This window comes from Portunus trituberculatus, chromosome 50 (genome assembly GCF_017591435.1).
Source record: "Portunus trituberculatus isolate SZX2019 chromosome 50, ASM1759143v1, whole genome shotgun sequence".
Taxonomy (NCBI): domain Eukaryota; kingdom Metazoa; phylum Arthropoda; class Malacostraca; order Decapoda; family Portunidae; genus Portunus; species Portunus trituberculatus.
The window spans coordinates 7,374,340-7,392,202 of record NC_059304.1 but is presented as its reverse complement, the minus strand read 5'-3'; the positions used below and the strand labels follow the sequence as shown (position 1 = coordinate 7,392,202).

Below are 17,863 nucleotides of genomic sequence, written 5' to 3'. Positions count from 1 at the left end.
ATATATATATATATATATATATATATATATATATATATATATATATATATATATATATATATATCACACACTTAATCCTCGGCTATCGCGCCCAATTGGGGCCGAAATAGCCTCGCCATAGCCGAAAACGCGATAGCCGAATTGATCTTGGTGGGAAGGCGGTTTTGGCCTCAGATATTCCATGACGTCATGGCTGGGCGCGCGATAGCGGGCATCTGAGGTCGCGATAATGAAATTTTAGCAGTTTTTCATGGGTGCGTGATAGCAATAAAACGCGATAGCCGAAGTCGCGATAGCCGAGGGTTGACTTCCTATATATATATATATATATATATATATATATATATATATATATATATATATATATATATATATATATATATATATATATATATATATATATATATATATATATATATATATATATATATATATATATATATATATATATATATATATATATATAACAGGCAACCCTGTTTAACGAAGGTTCACACAACGAAATTTCGGTACAACGAAGGTTTCGTTTTACTACCATCTGCTCGTTTAACGAACACTAAACTCGCTTTAACGAAGTTTTATTCAGGTAATTTTTTTTCCAAATTTGAAAGCCCCACCATATCACGCAAGCTAACAGGCTTTTGAATACACCAGGAGCTGCTGGTACTAAGGCCTGCCTCAGGAAAAATCCTGGGACCCCTATAGAATAAAGGTGAAAATTAAGATGAAGCCTCTCGTGGACAACACGCGCAACATTCACTCCCCAGTCAAAACATAACAGCGTCAGCAGCAGCTTTTCTTTCTTAGCTCAACTTACCACCAAAATATTTTGCTCTGCAATTGGCTTAGTGTTCATAAGAAGACCAGGAAGTCTCTTACTCTCCAAATGATGCTAGATATTATTCACAGACACGAGAGAGACCAGAAAACTATAGCAGTGCTGGCCACTATCTTGACTCCATATTATACTGTCTCTATTTTCAAGTCAGCAGACTCTATTAAGAAGGCTGGTGAGACCGTATCTTCCTTGCAAGCTAAAAGAACCACCTGAACTCGTGACTCTACAATGGATAAAATGGAAAGGCTTGTGGAAATGTGGTACATAAGTTTTATATGCAGTACAATGATGCGCACTTTGTTTACATTCCACAGGTTGCCGGTTAGTGTCTTTCCTGTTTCATTCTTCCTCCCTTCATAAAGTTAAGATCATCAACATTATAAAGTTACATATATATATATATATATATATATATATATATATATTAGTATACATATATAATGACTTAAATTAAACTACCTAAATGTTTAACTTCATAATTTTACTTTCATTAAACCTTTACTGTACTATGATGCACTCGCTTTGCTTACTCTCAATGGAAGTTCAAATCAGGGGTTAAACTTGTTATAATTGGTTCGCTTAACGAAGTTTCGCTTAACGAAGTGTTTTTAGAACGTAACCCTTCGTTAAACGGGGTTGCCTGTATATATATATATATATATATATATATATATATATATATATATATATATATATATATATATATATATATATATATATATATATATATATATATATATATATATATATATATATATACATACATACATACAGGCAACCCCCACTTAACGAAGGGGTTGTGTTCCTAAAAACCTTCGTTAAGCGAATTTTTGTTAAGCGAACCAATTATAACAAGTTTAACCTCTGACTTGAACTTCCATTGAGAGTAAAGAAACCTAGAGTGCATTATAGTACAGTAAAACGTTTAATGAAAATAGAAATTATTAAGTTAAACATTTAAGTAGTTTAATTTAAGACTAAGTCATTATAATGTACACTAATGTATGTATGTAAGTAACTTTATAATGTTGATCTTAAATTTATTAAGGGAGGGAGACTGGAGCAGAAAATACGCTAGCTGGCAACATATGGAATGTAAACAAAGGGCGTATTATTGTACCGCATACAAAACTTATGTACCACATTTTCACAATACCTTCCATTTTATCCATTGCAGAGTCATGAGTTCAGTGTTTCTTTTAGCTTGCAAGGAAGATATGATCTCACCAACCTTATTGATAGAGTCTGCTGTCTTGAAAATGGTAGACAGTAGGTGGAGTCAAGCCATGGTGGGAAGCAATGCTATTAGTTTTTTCGATTCTCGTGTCTGTGAATAATATCCACCTTCACTACGAGAGAAAGAGACGGCACTGTCCCCAAGAAACCGTCCTGCGTGCTCGCCTCGATTCCCGGCTCCCACTTCACAGCTCCTCCACCCAGCTGAGTTGACGTCACATATATGAAGCAACACTATTGGTCAGAGAGAGAGAGAGAGAGAGAGAGAGAATATGGTAACGAATAAGGCAGCGTTTCTCAACCTTTTTATCTTTGCGTAATCCTTACAATACATGACATGTCTGAAGGAACCCCTGCGCAAAAACAAAATTATATACCATATATTTCTCATTTTATGTGATGTCAAATCAGCTGGGTAGAGGAGCTGCAAATGGGGAGCTGGGAATCGAGGTGTGCGCGCGGGACGGTTTTTCGTAGACAGTGCCTAAGAGACTTCCTGGTCTTAGCAACGCTAGGCGACATTGCACGGCGTTTTGGTGGCATGTTGACCGAGGGAAGACGAGCTGCTTTTGACGGTGTTATTGTTTTGAACTAGGTGCGCGTGTTGTCCACAAGAGGCTTTGGTGTATTCAAAAGCCTGTCGGCTTGCGTGATACGGCATGGCTTTCAAACCTGGAAAAAATTACCTGGATAAAACTTCGTTAAAGCGAGTTTGGTGTTTGTTAAACAAGCAGATGGTAGTAAATGGAAACCTTCGTTGTGGTGAAATTTCGTTGTGTGAACCTTTGTTAAGTGGGGTTGCCTGTGTATATATATATATATATATATATATATATATATATATATATATATATATATATATATATATATATATATATATATATATATATATATATATATATATATATATATATATATATATATATATATATATATACATATGTATATTGTTACGGTTTGTGCTTTGATTTTCTTGTCTATATATATTATTATTATTATCATGTTTATGATGAGCGAATTTAAATGTAGAATATTGCCTTTGCGCAAGGCTATGCGTTTTTTGTTGCCCCCGTTGCATTGTTATTTGTTAGAGCCCGCGCTCCTGTTTGTTTATCTCTCCTTCAGCGGGCGCATCCTGGGATGGATGTGTTTTGGTGGGTATAAAGTGTGTTGGTTATTTGTGCTCCGGTCCTAAAAGTTGGTGGTGTTATCTGGGAGATTTTTGTGGTGTTTATAAGGTCTGACAAGACCAGCTGTGGTGAAAACAAGTGGTGATGTGGAGTGGCTCTTGAGCGGGAAGGACCTGGGTTGTGTGGTGTTTTCTTGTTGGTGACTAGTCTTTAGGAGGTCGTAGCGTCAACCGAGGGAAAGCACGGGTGAGGTGTGTGGTGGAGCGTGATTTTGGGGATATTTTGTTTTTGCTCATACTGTGTTGAATTAGAAGTGTAGATGGGATGTTACCACGGCATTTCTTGATATGTGAAATTAAAGATTAATTTTGAGAGTATTGATTGATTGCAATCCATGTGTCCAGCTGTGGCCTTGGATCTTATCTCAATTGAGATTTGTGGGGACCACTGATGTGGAGTAGTGTCGTCCTCTGGGTTAATTCTTATGAAATTAATATTTTTCTATGATTTATATGTGTACCATTGATATTTTATTTTTGTATTTCATGCATTACTTATATTTTCTTTATGTAATATACCCATGTTTATTTATACTTTGCTTTTGAATTATTCCAATTATTCACGTAACTGATCATAACACCAGAGTGAAGCCTTGGGAGACTGTTGGAGGTAAGCAGAGTTATAATAGTGTTGTGCAGTGAGTAGAGGCCACGGATGGCTGGGGAGGGTGAGATTTTCTCTTAATATCCAGACCCTTAAAACTTCTGAGACAGGGATAACGTAATCTCGTCTTTGGGAGCAAACCGACCGTGAGTGAAAGCCTTGACAATATATATATAATCACTAAATGAAAGTATGAAACTTAAGAAAAGAAAAATAGTGGGTGGTCTGGTATCAGATTTGTAGGATCAGATACAAATTTGTTTTATAATGAATCAATATGAAGCTTACAAATATGTCTACTTTTATTTCAAATATTTGTCATTCCTGTGTTGTTCTGGCATGTTCAATATCCTCCTTCCTAAATTATTAGACCCCTTTCTAAGGTGAAATGTCAAGCTTGATCCTTTAATTTAGTTGCATTTTCATAACAAGTGAAGAGTAGTGATAATTTCATTTCAATTTCTGTTTTGTTCTCAAATATGTAATTGAGACCTTTATTGGATCAAAATTTGAACCAGTTGTAAGTAAGAAAAACTATGAATTTTCTTTTCTTAAGTTTCCTACTTTTGATTGGTGATATTATAGGAGTAATCAAGAAAAATTCTAGGTTTTTTCTCAAAAGTTAGGTAATTGTTACATATTTTGAACCTCCTCGGCCCTTTATACTCCTTCTTAAATGGTGGGATTGATTCTTTATGTCACATTTTTTGTGATGAGTGAGGAGAGGGGATAATTCCATATCAGTTACAACTTTGTTCTCAAATGTGTATTTGAGCTCCTGTTTGGAACCCAATTTAAACCCTTCTTAATTACAAAACCCCAGTATTTTTATTTTTTTAAGTTATGCTTTACAGAGGAGTGGTATGAAATGATTAACCATAGTGAACTTCAGGTGTGCTTTCAAAAGTGTAATTGGAGGTCACGTTTTGGAGATCATTTAGGCCCTGCCTAAGTCTTAGGCCAGGAATGCAAAAGTTAAGAAATTACTTTTGTTGATGTCCCACAGATCACTGATCGATTACAGCTTTCAAACCTTTGTTCCCAAATGTGCAAATGAAATGGAGCTAGCTCCCATACTATAAGTGTAAAGCTAATGATGCAACATGAGGCTGGCTCTGGGCATATGAAAGTGGACTGTGACCTAAAAAATGCTGTTATCTTCCACCATTGTCTATTTGCTATCTGTATGATATGGTTCATTAGCATTATCATTGGAAGCTGTAAAAGTTTTTTATCTTAAAGATTAAAAGGGTAGGAAAGTGTAGCTGTAGCACTCATTTCCTTTTCATTGAGGAAGAGACTCCTTGTAAGAGATAGATGAAAGCAACTCACAATATTCAAATGACAATATTATATATGGAAATGTTGGCAAAAATAATTTTAATGAAAGAAAGTTTGATTTAAAATGGCTTTCAATGTTAAAATTACGATATTTTCTTTTCCCAATGGGACATCATGCTTTCCAGACTGATGACTTTGAAGAAGACAAGGAGGCACTTGAAAATCAGGATTGATGTTGTCAATTTAATTGCTGTATTGATAAATTCTATCCATCCACCAAATGATACTCTATTTTTCAGTAGCAAGTGTCTAGTTAATTTCAATAAGTGGATTAAAATAGTGTTGTAATATGTGTATTTACCGAGTTATATTTACCTAGTTGTATTGTACAGAGTTCAAGTGGGGCTCATAGTGTCCTGTCTCATTGTCTCCAGTTATTTAATTTTTCCTTAAAGTTATGCACATTATGGGCTGTAACAACTTCATCACTCAATGCATTCCACTTCTCCACCATTCTGTGTGGAAAACTGTATTTTCAGCAAAAAATATTCTTAATTTAAAAAATTTGCTCTTGCATAATTTAATTTTTCTTCTTTGTAGTCATCTTTGTAACTTATCCCATCCTCCTCCTGTATTTGTATCTCAGATGTCACATGATCACTTCTTTCCATTGGACTAAGGTATTGTATGATTGGTGGTGGCTCTGGTTTCTTTGTGTATATAAGGTCAAGCAGTGATGGTTCTTCCCCCCTGTACCTTGTTGACTCCTCCACCCATTGATCTATTGGATTAACCATAGTCAACTATAACACTTCCTCGCTTCACTGTCCAGCATTATCCATTACTTCCATCTCTCTCTAGTTTACTTTTGTAAAGTTAAAGTGTCCAACTAAAAGTATTCTTCCATCTCTTCTTAGCATGTTATCTAGGCTTTTAATCACCTCTCTTTACATATCTTTATGTTCTTCAGTTCCCCATGTATTTGTCTTAGGTGGCACATATGTGTGTGTGTGTGTATTTACCTAGTTGTATTTACCTAGTTGTAGTTTTACAGGGCCTGGGCTTTATGCTCGTGTGGCCCCATCTCCATATCTACACTTATCCAATCTTACTTTAAAAGTATGCACACTCGTTGCAGACACTACTTCTTCATTTAAACTGTTCCACGTCTCAATACATCTTTGTGGGAAACTATATTTTTTAACATCTCTCAGACATCTTCCTTTTCTCAGCTTTTTACTATGCGATCTTGTGCTTCGAATGTCATATTCTTCTCTCAGGATCAGTTTCTCATTATCCACTTGGTCCATTCCGTTGATCAATTTAAAACTTGTATCAGGTCTCCTCTCTCCTTCTTTGTTCCAGGGTTGGTAGATCCATAGCCTTTAGTCTCTCCTCATATGTCATCCCTTCAAATTCTGGAACCATTCTTGTAGCCATTTTTGTAGTCTCTCCAATTTCCTTATGTGTTTCTTTTATGAGGGGTCCACACTACTCCTGCATATTCCAATCTGGGTCTTATTATAGTACTTATCAATTTCTTCATCATTTCTTTGTCCATGTGGTGAAATGCTACTCCAATATTCCTTAGCAAATTATATGTTTCTCTAAAATTCTATCAATATGGCTTACTGGTTGATTGTTTTCTTCCATCGTCACTCCTAAGTCCTTTTCCTTTTTACTTTCTCCAGTTCTACTCCATCTCCCATCTTATAGATTCCCACAGGTCGTCTTTCACTCTTTCCCATTTCCATGACATGGCTTTTGTTCACATTGAATTCCATTTCCCACTTTTTGCTCCATTCCCAGATCTTATTTAGGTCTTCTTGCAGTATTTCACAATCCTCCTTTTGCTTTATAACTCTGCACAGTTTCGTATCATCTGCAAACAGATTTATGTAGCTGTTCACTCCTTCTGGCATGTCGTTAATATAAATGAGGAAAAGTATTGGTGCCAATACTGAACCCTGTGGCACTCCACTTTCTACTGCTCTCCACTTGGACTTCATATCTTTAACTACCGTCCTTATTTCTCTCCCCCTCAAATAATTTTCTATCCATCTCAATGTGCTTCCTTTTAAGCCACCCTTCTCCTCTAACTTCCATAGTAATCTTGCATGTGGCACTTTGTCAAACGCCTTTTTTAAATCCAAATAAATACAGTCAACCCATCCCTCTCTCTCTTGTACTTTATCAACTATTCTAGAATAGAAACTCAATAAATTAGTTACACAAGACCGTCTTTTTCTAAAACCAAATTGGCTATTTGATATTAATTTGTTGTCTTCAAGGAACTCGATCCATTGTTTCTTTATTATTCTTTCACACATCTTGCATATTACACTAGTTAGTGATACCGGTCTGTAATTTAAAGGTTCTTCCTTCCTTCCACTCTTATATATGGGAACCACCTCAGCTCTTTTCCATTCTACTGGTACTGTTCCATTTTCTATTGAGCATTTTATGATGTTGTATATAGGACTTGCTAGTTCTTCCCTACATTCTTTCAGTATTCTGCCTGAGACTTCATCTGGTCCCATTGCCTTGTCTTCATCCAGTTCCTTCATTAATTCTTTTATTTCAAGCTTGGTTACTTTAATCTCTTTCATATAGACTGTCTCTCTATTACCCTGTGGCCTTTCAAATTTGGATTCCTTAGTAAAGACCTCCTGGAATTTATTATTTAATAGTTCTGCCATAGTTTTTGGGTCTTCCACCATCCCGTTCTCTCCTTTTAACCTTTCTATTGTTTCTCTTTGTCTAATTTTTCCATTTATGAATCTATAGAACAATTTTGGTTGCTCCTTACATTTTTCGACAATGTCCTTTTCAAAGTTCTTTTCCTCTTCCTTCCTTACCTTAAGGTGGAAATTCGATGACTCGATATCAATATCGGTTTTTTGGCTCTCCCATTGCTATTTTTCACTGAATTCAATAATATTTATACACAAGGTGTACGTTTATGGTGTACATCTTCAGTGTTAATTTGGTACAGAAATGTGGCGTAGTTTTTTTGCAATAAATATTTTTTCGGCGATAAGAAAATAATTCAAAATACCATTATAAAATCAAAACTAATAACAATGTGGCAATTTCCTCTTAACCACATATAATATACATAACAACAAATAAATGTCAGCATCGGCATACACATAACCTATGTTATAAAATTTCATTACACCCAAATTGTTACCTTTTTTTCATAAAAAATTTGAGTTTATAAGCCTGTTGTAAATTTATTTGAGTGAGTTCATGCATTATCATGCTGGCATTTGTTAAGATGAGGTTGTTGATCATTTTGCTGCAAAAGTTTTGAAATTGACCATTACTGAAAAAGTTATTCAACAATATATGCTGAAAAACTGAAAGTCAGAAAACGCATTTTTCTGTGAACATCTTCAAAACCCCACATAACTCACTCCAATATGTACCAAACTCAGATATGTACTTACATAATCCCTTGACAACTGCTTGGAGGCTGGTAGTGGCTGTTTAGATAGTTTCAGGACATGTTACATTATGGGAATGTCGTCTATATAGCCTCTCTGAATGGTGAGCTCTCACTTGCCTGTCAGCCTTACAGGCTCCTGGTCCCGTTATTATCATATTAGAATATATAACATATCACTGATAGGTTCTGAATGGTGAACAACACTGTCACATTTGTCACATCAAGATTTATAGTACAATCAAACAAATAACTTGTCACTTTTTTGATTCCGTTGCCACATTCACATTTCACCAAATTGAAAATTGTTTGCAATCTTTGTAATGATATCACTAACAAGGCACTATCCTCACTAGTTTGGTGAACTTCACTCTCCTCTGGTGGCAGGAGACTATGCCTGTAGCTTGCAGCAGACACGTGATCAGTGGCAGGGGTGGTGGCGGCAGGTGGAAGCCTCGCCAGTACTACCACCACGTGTCTCAGGCTCCTCACTTTCTTCTCTTTTCCACCTTTTCAAGGCTTTCTGGCGGGCTGTTTCAACCTGAGTCTTTCTTTTACCACTTACACGTGGCATTGTCACAATTTGGGGACTCAACACGTGTAAAGCACGATCAACAGGTAGGCTGCAGGCACGCACACTTCCTAAGGCTGTATCAATTGGTACTGAGGATTTAGCATCTTCCTCACCCGCACTGCCTGATCCTAAACTGTCTACAAGTACATCACGCAAAAAAAAATAAATAAAACAGCTCAAAAGGAAATAAATACAAGCAAAACAAAGACTAGAAGAAAAAGGCTGCGCTTGGGTATTTCGGCCCTTTAAACCCGCCATTACCAGGTAAGCAGTGCGTTATGTGCCTGGCAACTTCGGCCATAGCTTCCCTCTCCAGAGACGAACCCAAGTACCAAGTTTCCAATTTTTCAATTTTTTTGACCAAATTAACGAATTTCCCCCTTAACATATTCATCTCTCACTGCCTTGAAGTTTTCCTTATTTGTTGGATTTCTATTTCTCCTCCATCTTTTTCATGCTCCATCTCTTTTCTCCTTTGCCCTAGCACACCTTGCCTTCTTCTTTAGGTCTATATTTTGGGACATATTCCCTGACTCCTGTTTTATATATTTCCAAAAATAAGTTATACTTCTCTTGCATCATCTCTGAGTTTTCCATCTCCTCCCAGTTTACATTTTTAAAATAGTTCCTGAGATTCTCAATATCAGCCTTTCTGTAGTTTAATCGGTCTCCTTTGTATGAATCGTCTATCTTCCTTTCCTCTTCTATATCTATTTCTAATATTACATGGTCACTCTTTCCCAATGGGCACTTATATCTTATATCATCATTCATTTGTATAGCCCTTGTAAGAATTAGATCCAATCTCGCCGGCTCGTCGTTTCCTCTGAATCTTGTGCATTCCTTTACTCTCTGGTCCATCATATTGTCTATCATTAGGTTCAGGAATCTTTCTCCCAGGCTTCTTCCCCCATACCACTTTCATAATTTTCCCAGTCCACTTCTTTACAGTTGAAGTCTCCTACTAATATCACTATTCTCCTTTCTTTAATGACTTTCGTTAGACTCCTTATTGTGTCATCTATCATGTCTCTATATTCTTGATTGGTCCATGAATTTGTTTTTGGTGGCACATATGTTACAATGATTGTTAACTCTTTTTATTAATATGCATCTTAACATACAATACTTCTGCTTTTCCTTCCCCACATTCCACTTGGTTTATCACTATCTCCTTCCGTAACATTATCATGACTCCTCCTCCTCCTTTACCCACTCTGTCTCTTCTCCATACATTATACCTATTATCCAAGACTATTTTGATTTCTTCATTTAGTTTTGTTTCAGCCAGGCGTACAATATCTGGATTTTCTTTCTTTATGTTATCTCTTAATTCTAATTTACTTGATAAAACCCCATCTATGTTCGTATACATAATTTTTAGTCTCTTGCCTTTATCATTTTTAGTTAAACTTGTTCCACTTTTTTCTCTTCCTTCTCGTTTATATACCATTTCCTTATCCTGTCTCCTAGAATTCTCCAAAAAATGCCTTTTTTTCCTCTTCTGACCTTTCATTATTTTTTTCCCTTACTGCTGCTGCCAGTTCATTGTATCTCTTCCTTTCCTCCTCATTTCTATTTTTCTTTCTATAGATATCTTTGCAGCCTTCTGTTTCTCTAAGTTTTGTTGTTCTATATATATATATATATATATATATATATATATATATATATATATATATATATATATATATAACAGATATATGTATATCAGTACATGGTTTATGAAGCTTACACAAATTATTATTATATTTTAATATTAATTTTTGTTAATAATTGAATGACCTGATCTCTTCTCTCTCTTTTTTTCTCTTTTTTCTTCTTTTTTTTCTTTTTTTCTCTCTCTCTCTCTCTCTCTCTCTCTCTCTCTCTCTCTCTCTCTCTCTCTCTCTCTCTCAGACATAAGCACACAACTCCACACAAACAGAGAGAGAGAGACATTCTCCTCTAGTAGGTCTCAGGGATTTCACCATGTCAGGTCACACTCCTTATTCCCAACAAAATGAATATTCTTTGTGTAACATTTCTTCATAAACCACGTACTGTACATACATATATCTATTATAAATGTACATATATCTATGATAAATTTATATTATATCCTTTCCTTAAATGAGAATGTAGTCTCTCTCTCTCTCTCTCTCTCTCTCTCTCTCTCTCTCTCTCTCTCTCTCTCTCTTCTCTCTCTCTCTCTCTCTCTCTCTCTCTCTCTTTTCTCTTTTTTCTTACACACACACACACACACACACACACACACACACACACACACACACACACACACACAAAGGAGAGAGAGAGACATTGTCATCCAAGATGTCTCAATTTCTGTCATCATTCGCCACTCCTTATTCAACTAAATGAATATTGAAAATAAAAATAAACTTTTGTAACATTTCTTCATAAACCATGTACTGTACATACATATATCTATGATGAATTTATATTATATCATATCCTTTCCTTATATGAGAATGTAATTCTCTCTCTCTCTCTCTCTCTCTCTCTCTCTCTCTCTCTCTCTCTCTCTCTCTCTCTCTCTCTCTCTCTCTCTCTCTCTCTCTCTCTCTCTTCTCTCTCTCTCTCTCTCTCTCTCTCTCTCTCTCTCTCTCTTTTTTTCACACACACACACACACACACACACACACACACACACACACATACACACAAGGAAAGAGTCCAGCCTTGGACATATGCTTGTGATGATTTTTTTCATCATATCTTTATCCATATAATGAAATGCCACTCTTATATTAGTCAACATTTTATAAGATATACCAAATATCTTGCTCAGATTTTCCTGTATGATCACTCCCAGATCTTTTTCCTCTTTAGTCTTCATTGTTTGTTCCTCTCCCATCAAATAGTTCCATACCGTTCTTTTCTTACTCTTTCCTAGTTCCATTATGTGACATTTCTTGGCATTAAACTCCAATTTCCACTTCTTGTTCCACTCATAGATCTTGTTTATATCTTCCTGCAACAGCAGACAGTCCTTTCTGGTTTTGATAACTCTTAGCAGCTTTGCATCATCAGCGAATAAATTTATATAACTGTTTATCCCAATGTGAATGTTGTTTACATAAATCTGAGACATAATGATGCTAACACGTGTGGTACTCCACTGGTTACTTTACCCCAAGATGAGTATGTATCTCTGATCACAGTTCTCATTTCCCTATCCTTCAAATAATCTCTTGTCCATTCGAGCAAAGTTCCTCACAGTCCTCCTATATTCTCTAGTTTCCAAAGTAGTCTTCCATGAGGGAATTTATCGAAAGTCTTTTTAGTATCCAGGTATACTGTGTCTACCCATCCGTCTCTGTTTTCAAACCCTGCAATAACTCTCGAGTAGAAGCTTAATAAGTTTGAGTATGAGTGTGTGTGTGTGTGTGTGTGTGTGTGTGTGTGTGTGTGTGTGTGTGTGTGTGTATTTACCTAGTTGTATTTACCTAGTTGTAGTTTTACAGGGCCTGGGCTTTATGCTCTTGTGGCCCTGTCTCCATATCTGCACTTATCCAATTTTTCTTTAAAACTATGCACACTCGTTGCTGACACCACTTCCTCACTCAAACTGTTCCAAGTCTCAACACATCTTTGCATGAAACTATATTTTTTAACATCTCTCAGACATCTTCCCTTCCTCAGTTTCTTACTATGCGATCTTGTGCTTCTAATGTCATATTCTTCTCTCATGATTAGTTTCTCATTATCCACTTGATCCATTACGTTAATCAATTTATAAACTTGTATCAGATCCCCTCTCTCTTTTCTCTGTTCCAGGTTGGTAGATCCAAAGCTTAGTCTCTCCTCATATGTCATCTCTTTAAATTCTGGAACCAGTCTTGTAGCCATTTTTTGTAGTCTCTCCAATTCCTTTGTGTTTCTTTTTATGGGGGGTCCACACCACTCCTGGATATTCCAATCTGGGTCTTATTTTAGTACTTATCAATTTCTTCATAATTTCTTTGTCCATATAGTGAAATGTTATTCCAATATTCCTTAGCAAATTATGTCTCTGAAAACTCTATCAATATGGCTTACTGGTTGATTGTTTTCTTCCATCGTCACTCCCAAGTCCTTTTCCTTTTTTACTTTTTCTAGTTCTACTCCATCTCCCATCTTATAGATTTCAACTGGTCGTCGTTCACTTTTTCCCATTTCCATGACATGGCTTTTGTCCACATTGAATTCCATCTCCCATTTTTTACTTCATTTCCAGATTTTGTTTAAGTCTTCCTGCAGTATTTCACAATCGTCTTTTTGTTTTATGACTCTACACAGTTTCGCATCGTCCGCAAACAGATTTATGTAGCTGTTCACTCCCTCTGGCATGTCGTTAATATATATGTGAAAAAGTATTGGCGCCAATACTGAGCCCTGTGGCACTCCGTTCTCTACTGCTCTCAACTTGGACTTCATATCTTTAACTACCGTCCTTATTTCTCTCCCCCTCAAGTAATTTTCAATCCATCTCAATGTGCTTCCTTTTAAGCCACCCTTCTTTACTTCCATAGTAATCTTTCATGTGGCAATTTATCAAATGCCTTTTTTAAATCTAAATAAATACAGTCAATCCATCCCTCTCTCTCTTGTACTTTATCAACTATTCTAGAGTAGAAACTCAATAAATTTGTTACACACGACCGACCTTTTCTAAAACCAAATTGGCTATTTGATAATAATTTGTTGTCTTCAAGGAACTCAATCCATTGTTTCTTTATTACTCTTTCACACATCTTGCATATTACACTAGTTAGTGATACTGGTCTGTAATTTAATGGTTCTTCCTTCCACTCTTATATATGGGAACCACCTCAGCTCTTTTCCATTCTACTGGTACTGTTCCATTTTCTATTGAGAATTTTATGATGTATATAGGACTTGCTAGTTCTTCCCTACATTCTTTCAGTTGTATATAGGACTTGCTAGTTCTTCCCTACATTCTTTTTGTATTCTGCCAGAAACTTCATCTAGTCCCATTGCCTTCTCTTCATCCAATTCCTTCATTAATTCTTTTTTATTTCAAGCTTGGTTACTTTAATCTCTTTCATATAGACGGTCTCTCTATTACCCTGTGGCCTTTCAAATTTGGATTCCTTAGGAAAGACCTGAAATTTACTATTTAACAGTGCTGCCATACTTTTTGGGTCTTCCACCATCCTATTCTCTCCTTTTAACCTTTCTATTGTTTCTTTTTGCCTTATTTTCCCATTGATGAATCTGTAGAACAGTTTCGGTTGCTCCTTACATTTTACGACAGTGTCCTTTTCATATTTCCTCTCCTCTTCCTTCCTCACCTTAACATATTCATTTCTTGCTGTCTTGAAGTTTTCCTTATTTACTGGATTTCTATTTCTCCTCCACCTTTTCCATGCTCCATCTCTTTTCTCCTTTGCCCTGGCACACCTTGCATTAAACCAATCTTTCTTTCCTTCTTCTTCAGGTCTATATTTTGGGACATATTCCCTGACTCCTGTTTTGTATATTTCCAAAAAATGTTATATTTCTCTTGCACCCTCTCTGAGTTTTCCATCTCCTCCCAGTTAACGTATTTGAAATAGATCTTGAAAATCTCAGTATCAGCCTATCTGTAATTTAATTCTTTGTATGATTCGTCTCTCTCATCTTTTCTCTCTTCTATATCCATAATATATATATTTTCTTTATCTATCTACTTTTTATATCCTATTTCTAATGTTACATGGTCACTCTTTCCCAATAGGCACTTATGTCTTATATCATTGTTAATTTGTATACTCCTTGTAAAAACCAGGTCCAATCTCACCGGCTCGTCATTTCCTCTGAATCTTGAGTTTTCCTTTACTCTTTGGTCCATCATATTATCTATCATTAGGTTCAGGAATCTTTCTCCCCAGGCTTCTTCCCCCATACCACTTTCATAATTTTCCCAGTCCACTTCTTTACAGTTGAAGTCTCCTACTAATATCACTATTCTCCTTTCTTTAATGACTCTCGTTAGACTCCTTATTGTGTCGTTTATCAATATCTTTATATTCTTGATTGGTCCATGAATTTGTTTTTGGTGGCACATATGTTCCAATGATTTTTAAGTCTTTTTATTAATATGCATCTTAATATACAGTACTTCTGCTTTTCCTTCCCTATATTCCACTTGGTTTACCACCATCTCTTTCCTTAACATTATCATGACTCCTCCTCCTCCTTTACCCACTCTGTCTTTCCTCCATACGTTATATCTATTATCTAGGTCTATTTTGATTGCCTCATTTAGTTTTGTTTCAGCCAGGCATACGATATCCAGTTTTTCTTTCTTTATGTAATCTTTTAATTCTAATTTACTTGGTAAAATCCCATCTATGTTCATATATATAATTTTTGTTTTCTTGCCCTTATCAGTTTTATTTAAACTTGCTCTACTGTTTCCTCTTCCTTCTCTTTTATATACCATTTCCTTATCCTGTCTCCTAGAATTCTCCCAAAAAAATACCTTTTTCTCCTCCTCTGACCTTTCATTTTTTTTCCCCTCCTGCTGTCACCAGTTTATTGTATCTCTTCTTTTCTTCCTCATTTCTATTTTTCCTTATATAGATATCTTTGCAGTTTTCTGTTTCTCTGAGTTTTGTTGTTCTATATAATATCTCTTCTGTTGCTGCTTGTGATTTTAGTAGTATCTTAATTGGTGTCATTGTTCTATCTTGATAAGGTCCCACCCTGTGTATTTCCTCTACTTCCTCCTCTAGGTTCTGCCTATCTTCATCGTTTAGATTTTTTAGTAGGTCTTTGATTTCATTTCGTCTTTTTCCCTTCTTGGTCTATATTTTACATTTTTTTCTTTCAATCCAAAAATTGATTTTAGGATCTTAATTGGCATCATTGTTCTATCTTGATAAGGTCCCACTCTGTGTATTTCCTCTACTTCCTCCTCTAGGTTCTACCTATCTTCATCGTTTAGATTTTTTAGTAGGTCTTTGACTGATTTCATTTCGTCTTTTTCCCTTCTTGGTCTATATTTTACATTTTTTTCTTTCAATCCAAAAATTATTACACTCTTTTTCTTTTCTGCAATTTCCCTTACTAGGTTTTCTTTTTTCTTAAGGACTCCTATCATTTTGTTTGCCATAGTCTCATCTCTTTTAGATGTTACTGGATCACCTCCTGAAAGTTATCCTTGTCTTTCTTATCTTGGACTCTCCATGCCTGTACTTCTTTCTTAATCACATCCTGTACTCTTTCCTCTTCTTTGTTAACTAGATCTTTCAGGTCCTCTTTTTCTTTCTCTACTTACCGAGTCCTTCATCCATCTGTTTCTTATATTTGGCTAGTTCTTTTCTCAGTTCTGCATTTTCTACTCTTAGTCTAGCTTCATTTTCTTCCACCTTTTTTATCCTTTCTTTCAAGTTCAGAAACTCTCTCATGTTCATCATTCTCTTTACTTCTCATACTCTCCCTTATCTAATTGTCTAATTTTTTTTTTTCCAGAGTTAAAACTCGCTTACGGAGGGTAGTGCTTGCCTCATCGAAACCTCCGAATCTTCCCTCTCCCTCATCAACATAATCATCCTCTTCCTGTACTCTTTCCTTATTCTCATACCTGCATATGGGTGTAAGCTCTTTCTGACTCATGGTGCCTTTCAATGTAATTCCTGTATTTACCTAGTTGTAGTTTTACAGGGCCTGGGCTTTATGCTCGTGTGGCCCCGTCTCCATATCTACACTTATCCAATCTTACTTTAAAAGTATGCACACTCGTTGCAGACACTACTTCTTCATTTAAACTGTTCCACGTCTCAATACATCTTTGTGGGAAACTATATTTTTTAACATCTCTTAGACATCTTCCTTTTCTCAGCTTTTTACTATGCGATCTTGTGCTTCGAATGTCATATTCTTCTCTCAGGATCAGTTTCTCATTATCCACTTGGTTCATTCCGTTGATCAATTTATAAACTTGTATCAGATCTCCTCTCTCTCTTCTTTGTTCCAGGGTTGGTAGATCCATAGCCTTTAGTCTCTCCTCATATGTAATCCCTTCAAATTCTGAAACCATTCTTGTTGCCATTTTTTGTAGTCTCTCCAACTTTCTTATGTGTTTCTTTTCATGAGGGGTCTGCACTACTCCTGCATATTCCAATCTGGGTCTTATTATAGTACTTATCAATTTCTTCATCACTTCTTTGTCCATGTAGTGAAATGCTACTCCAATATTCCTTAGCAAATTATATGTTTCTCTAAAAATTCTATCAATATGGCTTACCGGTTGATTGTTTTCTTCCATCGTCACTCCTAAGTCCTTTTCCTTTTTTACTTTCTCTAGTTCTACTCCATCTCCCATCTTATAGATTCCCACAGGTCATTTTTTACTCTTTCCCATTTCCATGACATGGCTTTTGTTCACATTGAATTCCATTTCCCACTTTTTACTCCATTCCCAGATCTTATTTAGGTCTTCTTGCAGTATTTCACAATCCTCCTTTTGCTTTATAACTCTGCACAGTTTCGTATCATCTGCAAACAGATTTATGTAGCTGTTCACTCCTGGCATGTCGTTAATATAAATGAGGAAAAGTATTGGTGCCAATACTGACCCCTGTGGCACTCCACTTTCTACTGCTCTCCACTTGTACTTCATATCTTTAACCCGAAAAGTCCGACAGGCCTTAAATACGGCTGCATAGGACACTTCCGACAGTCCTTAAATGGGGCAGCTATTT

The 17,863-nt window shown here is 35.9% G+C and overlaps 1 protein-coding gene across 12 annotated transcripts in view; it reads left to right on the top strand.

Annotated features, from left to right (window-relative positions):
• The window catches only part of LOC123499624 (selenium-binding protein 2-like), a 132,612-nt gene that overhangs the window by 61,662 nt on the left and 53,087 nt on the right, over positions 1-17,863 (top strand). Inside the window, exon 1 of one of the 12 annotated variants that reach the window (XM_045247933.1) lies at positions 3,115-3,228. The exons of the other annotated variants lie outside the window; for them this stretch is intronic. Within the exon in view, the coding sequence (XP_045103868.1) occupies positions 3,126-3,228 (103 nt within the window). The 5' untranslated portion in view covers positions 3,115-3,125. Of the gene's footprint in view, positions 1-3,114; positions 3,229-17,863 lie in introns of those variants that run through there. 12 annotated transcript variants of the gene reach the window in all.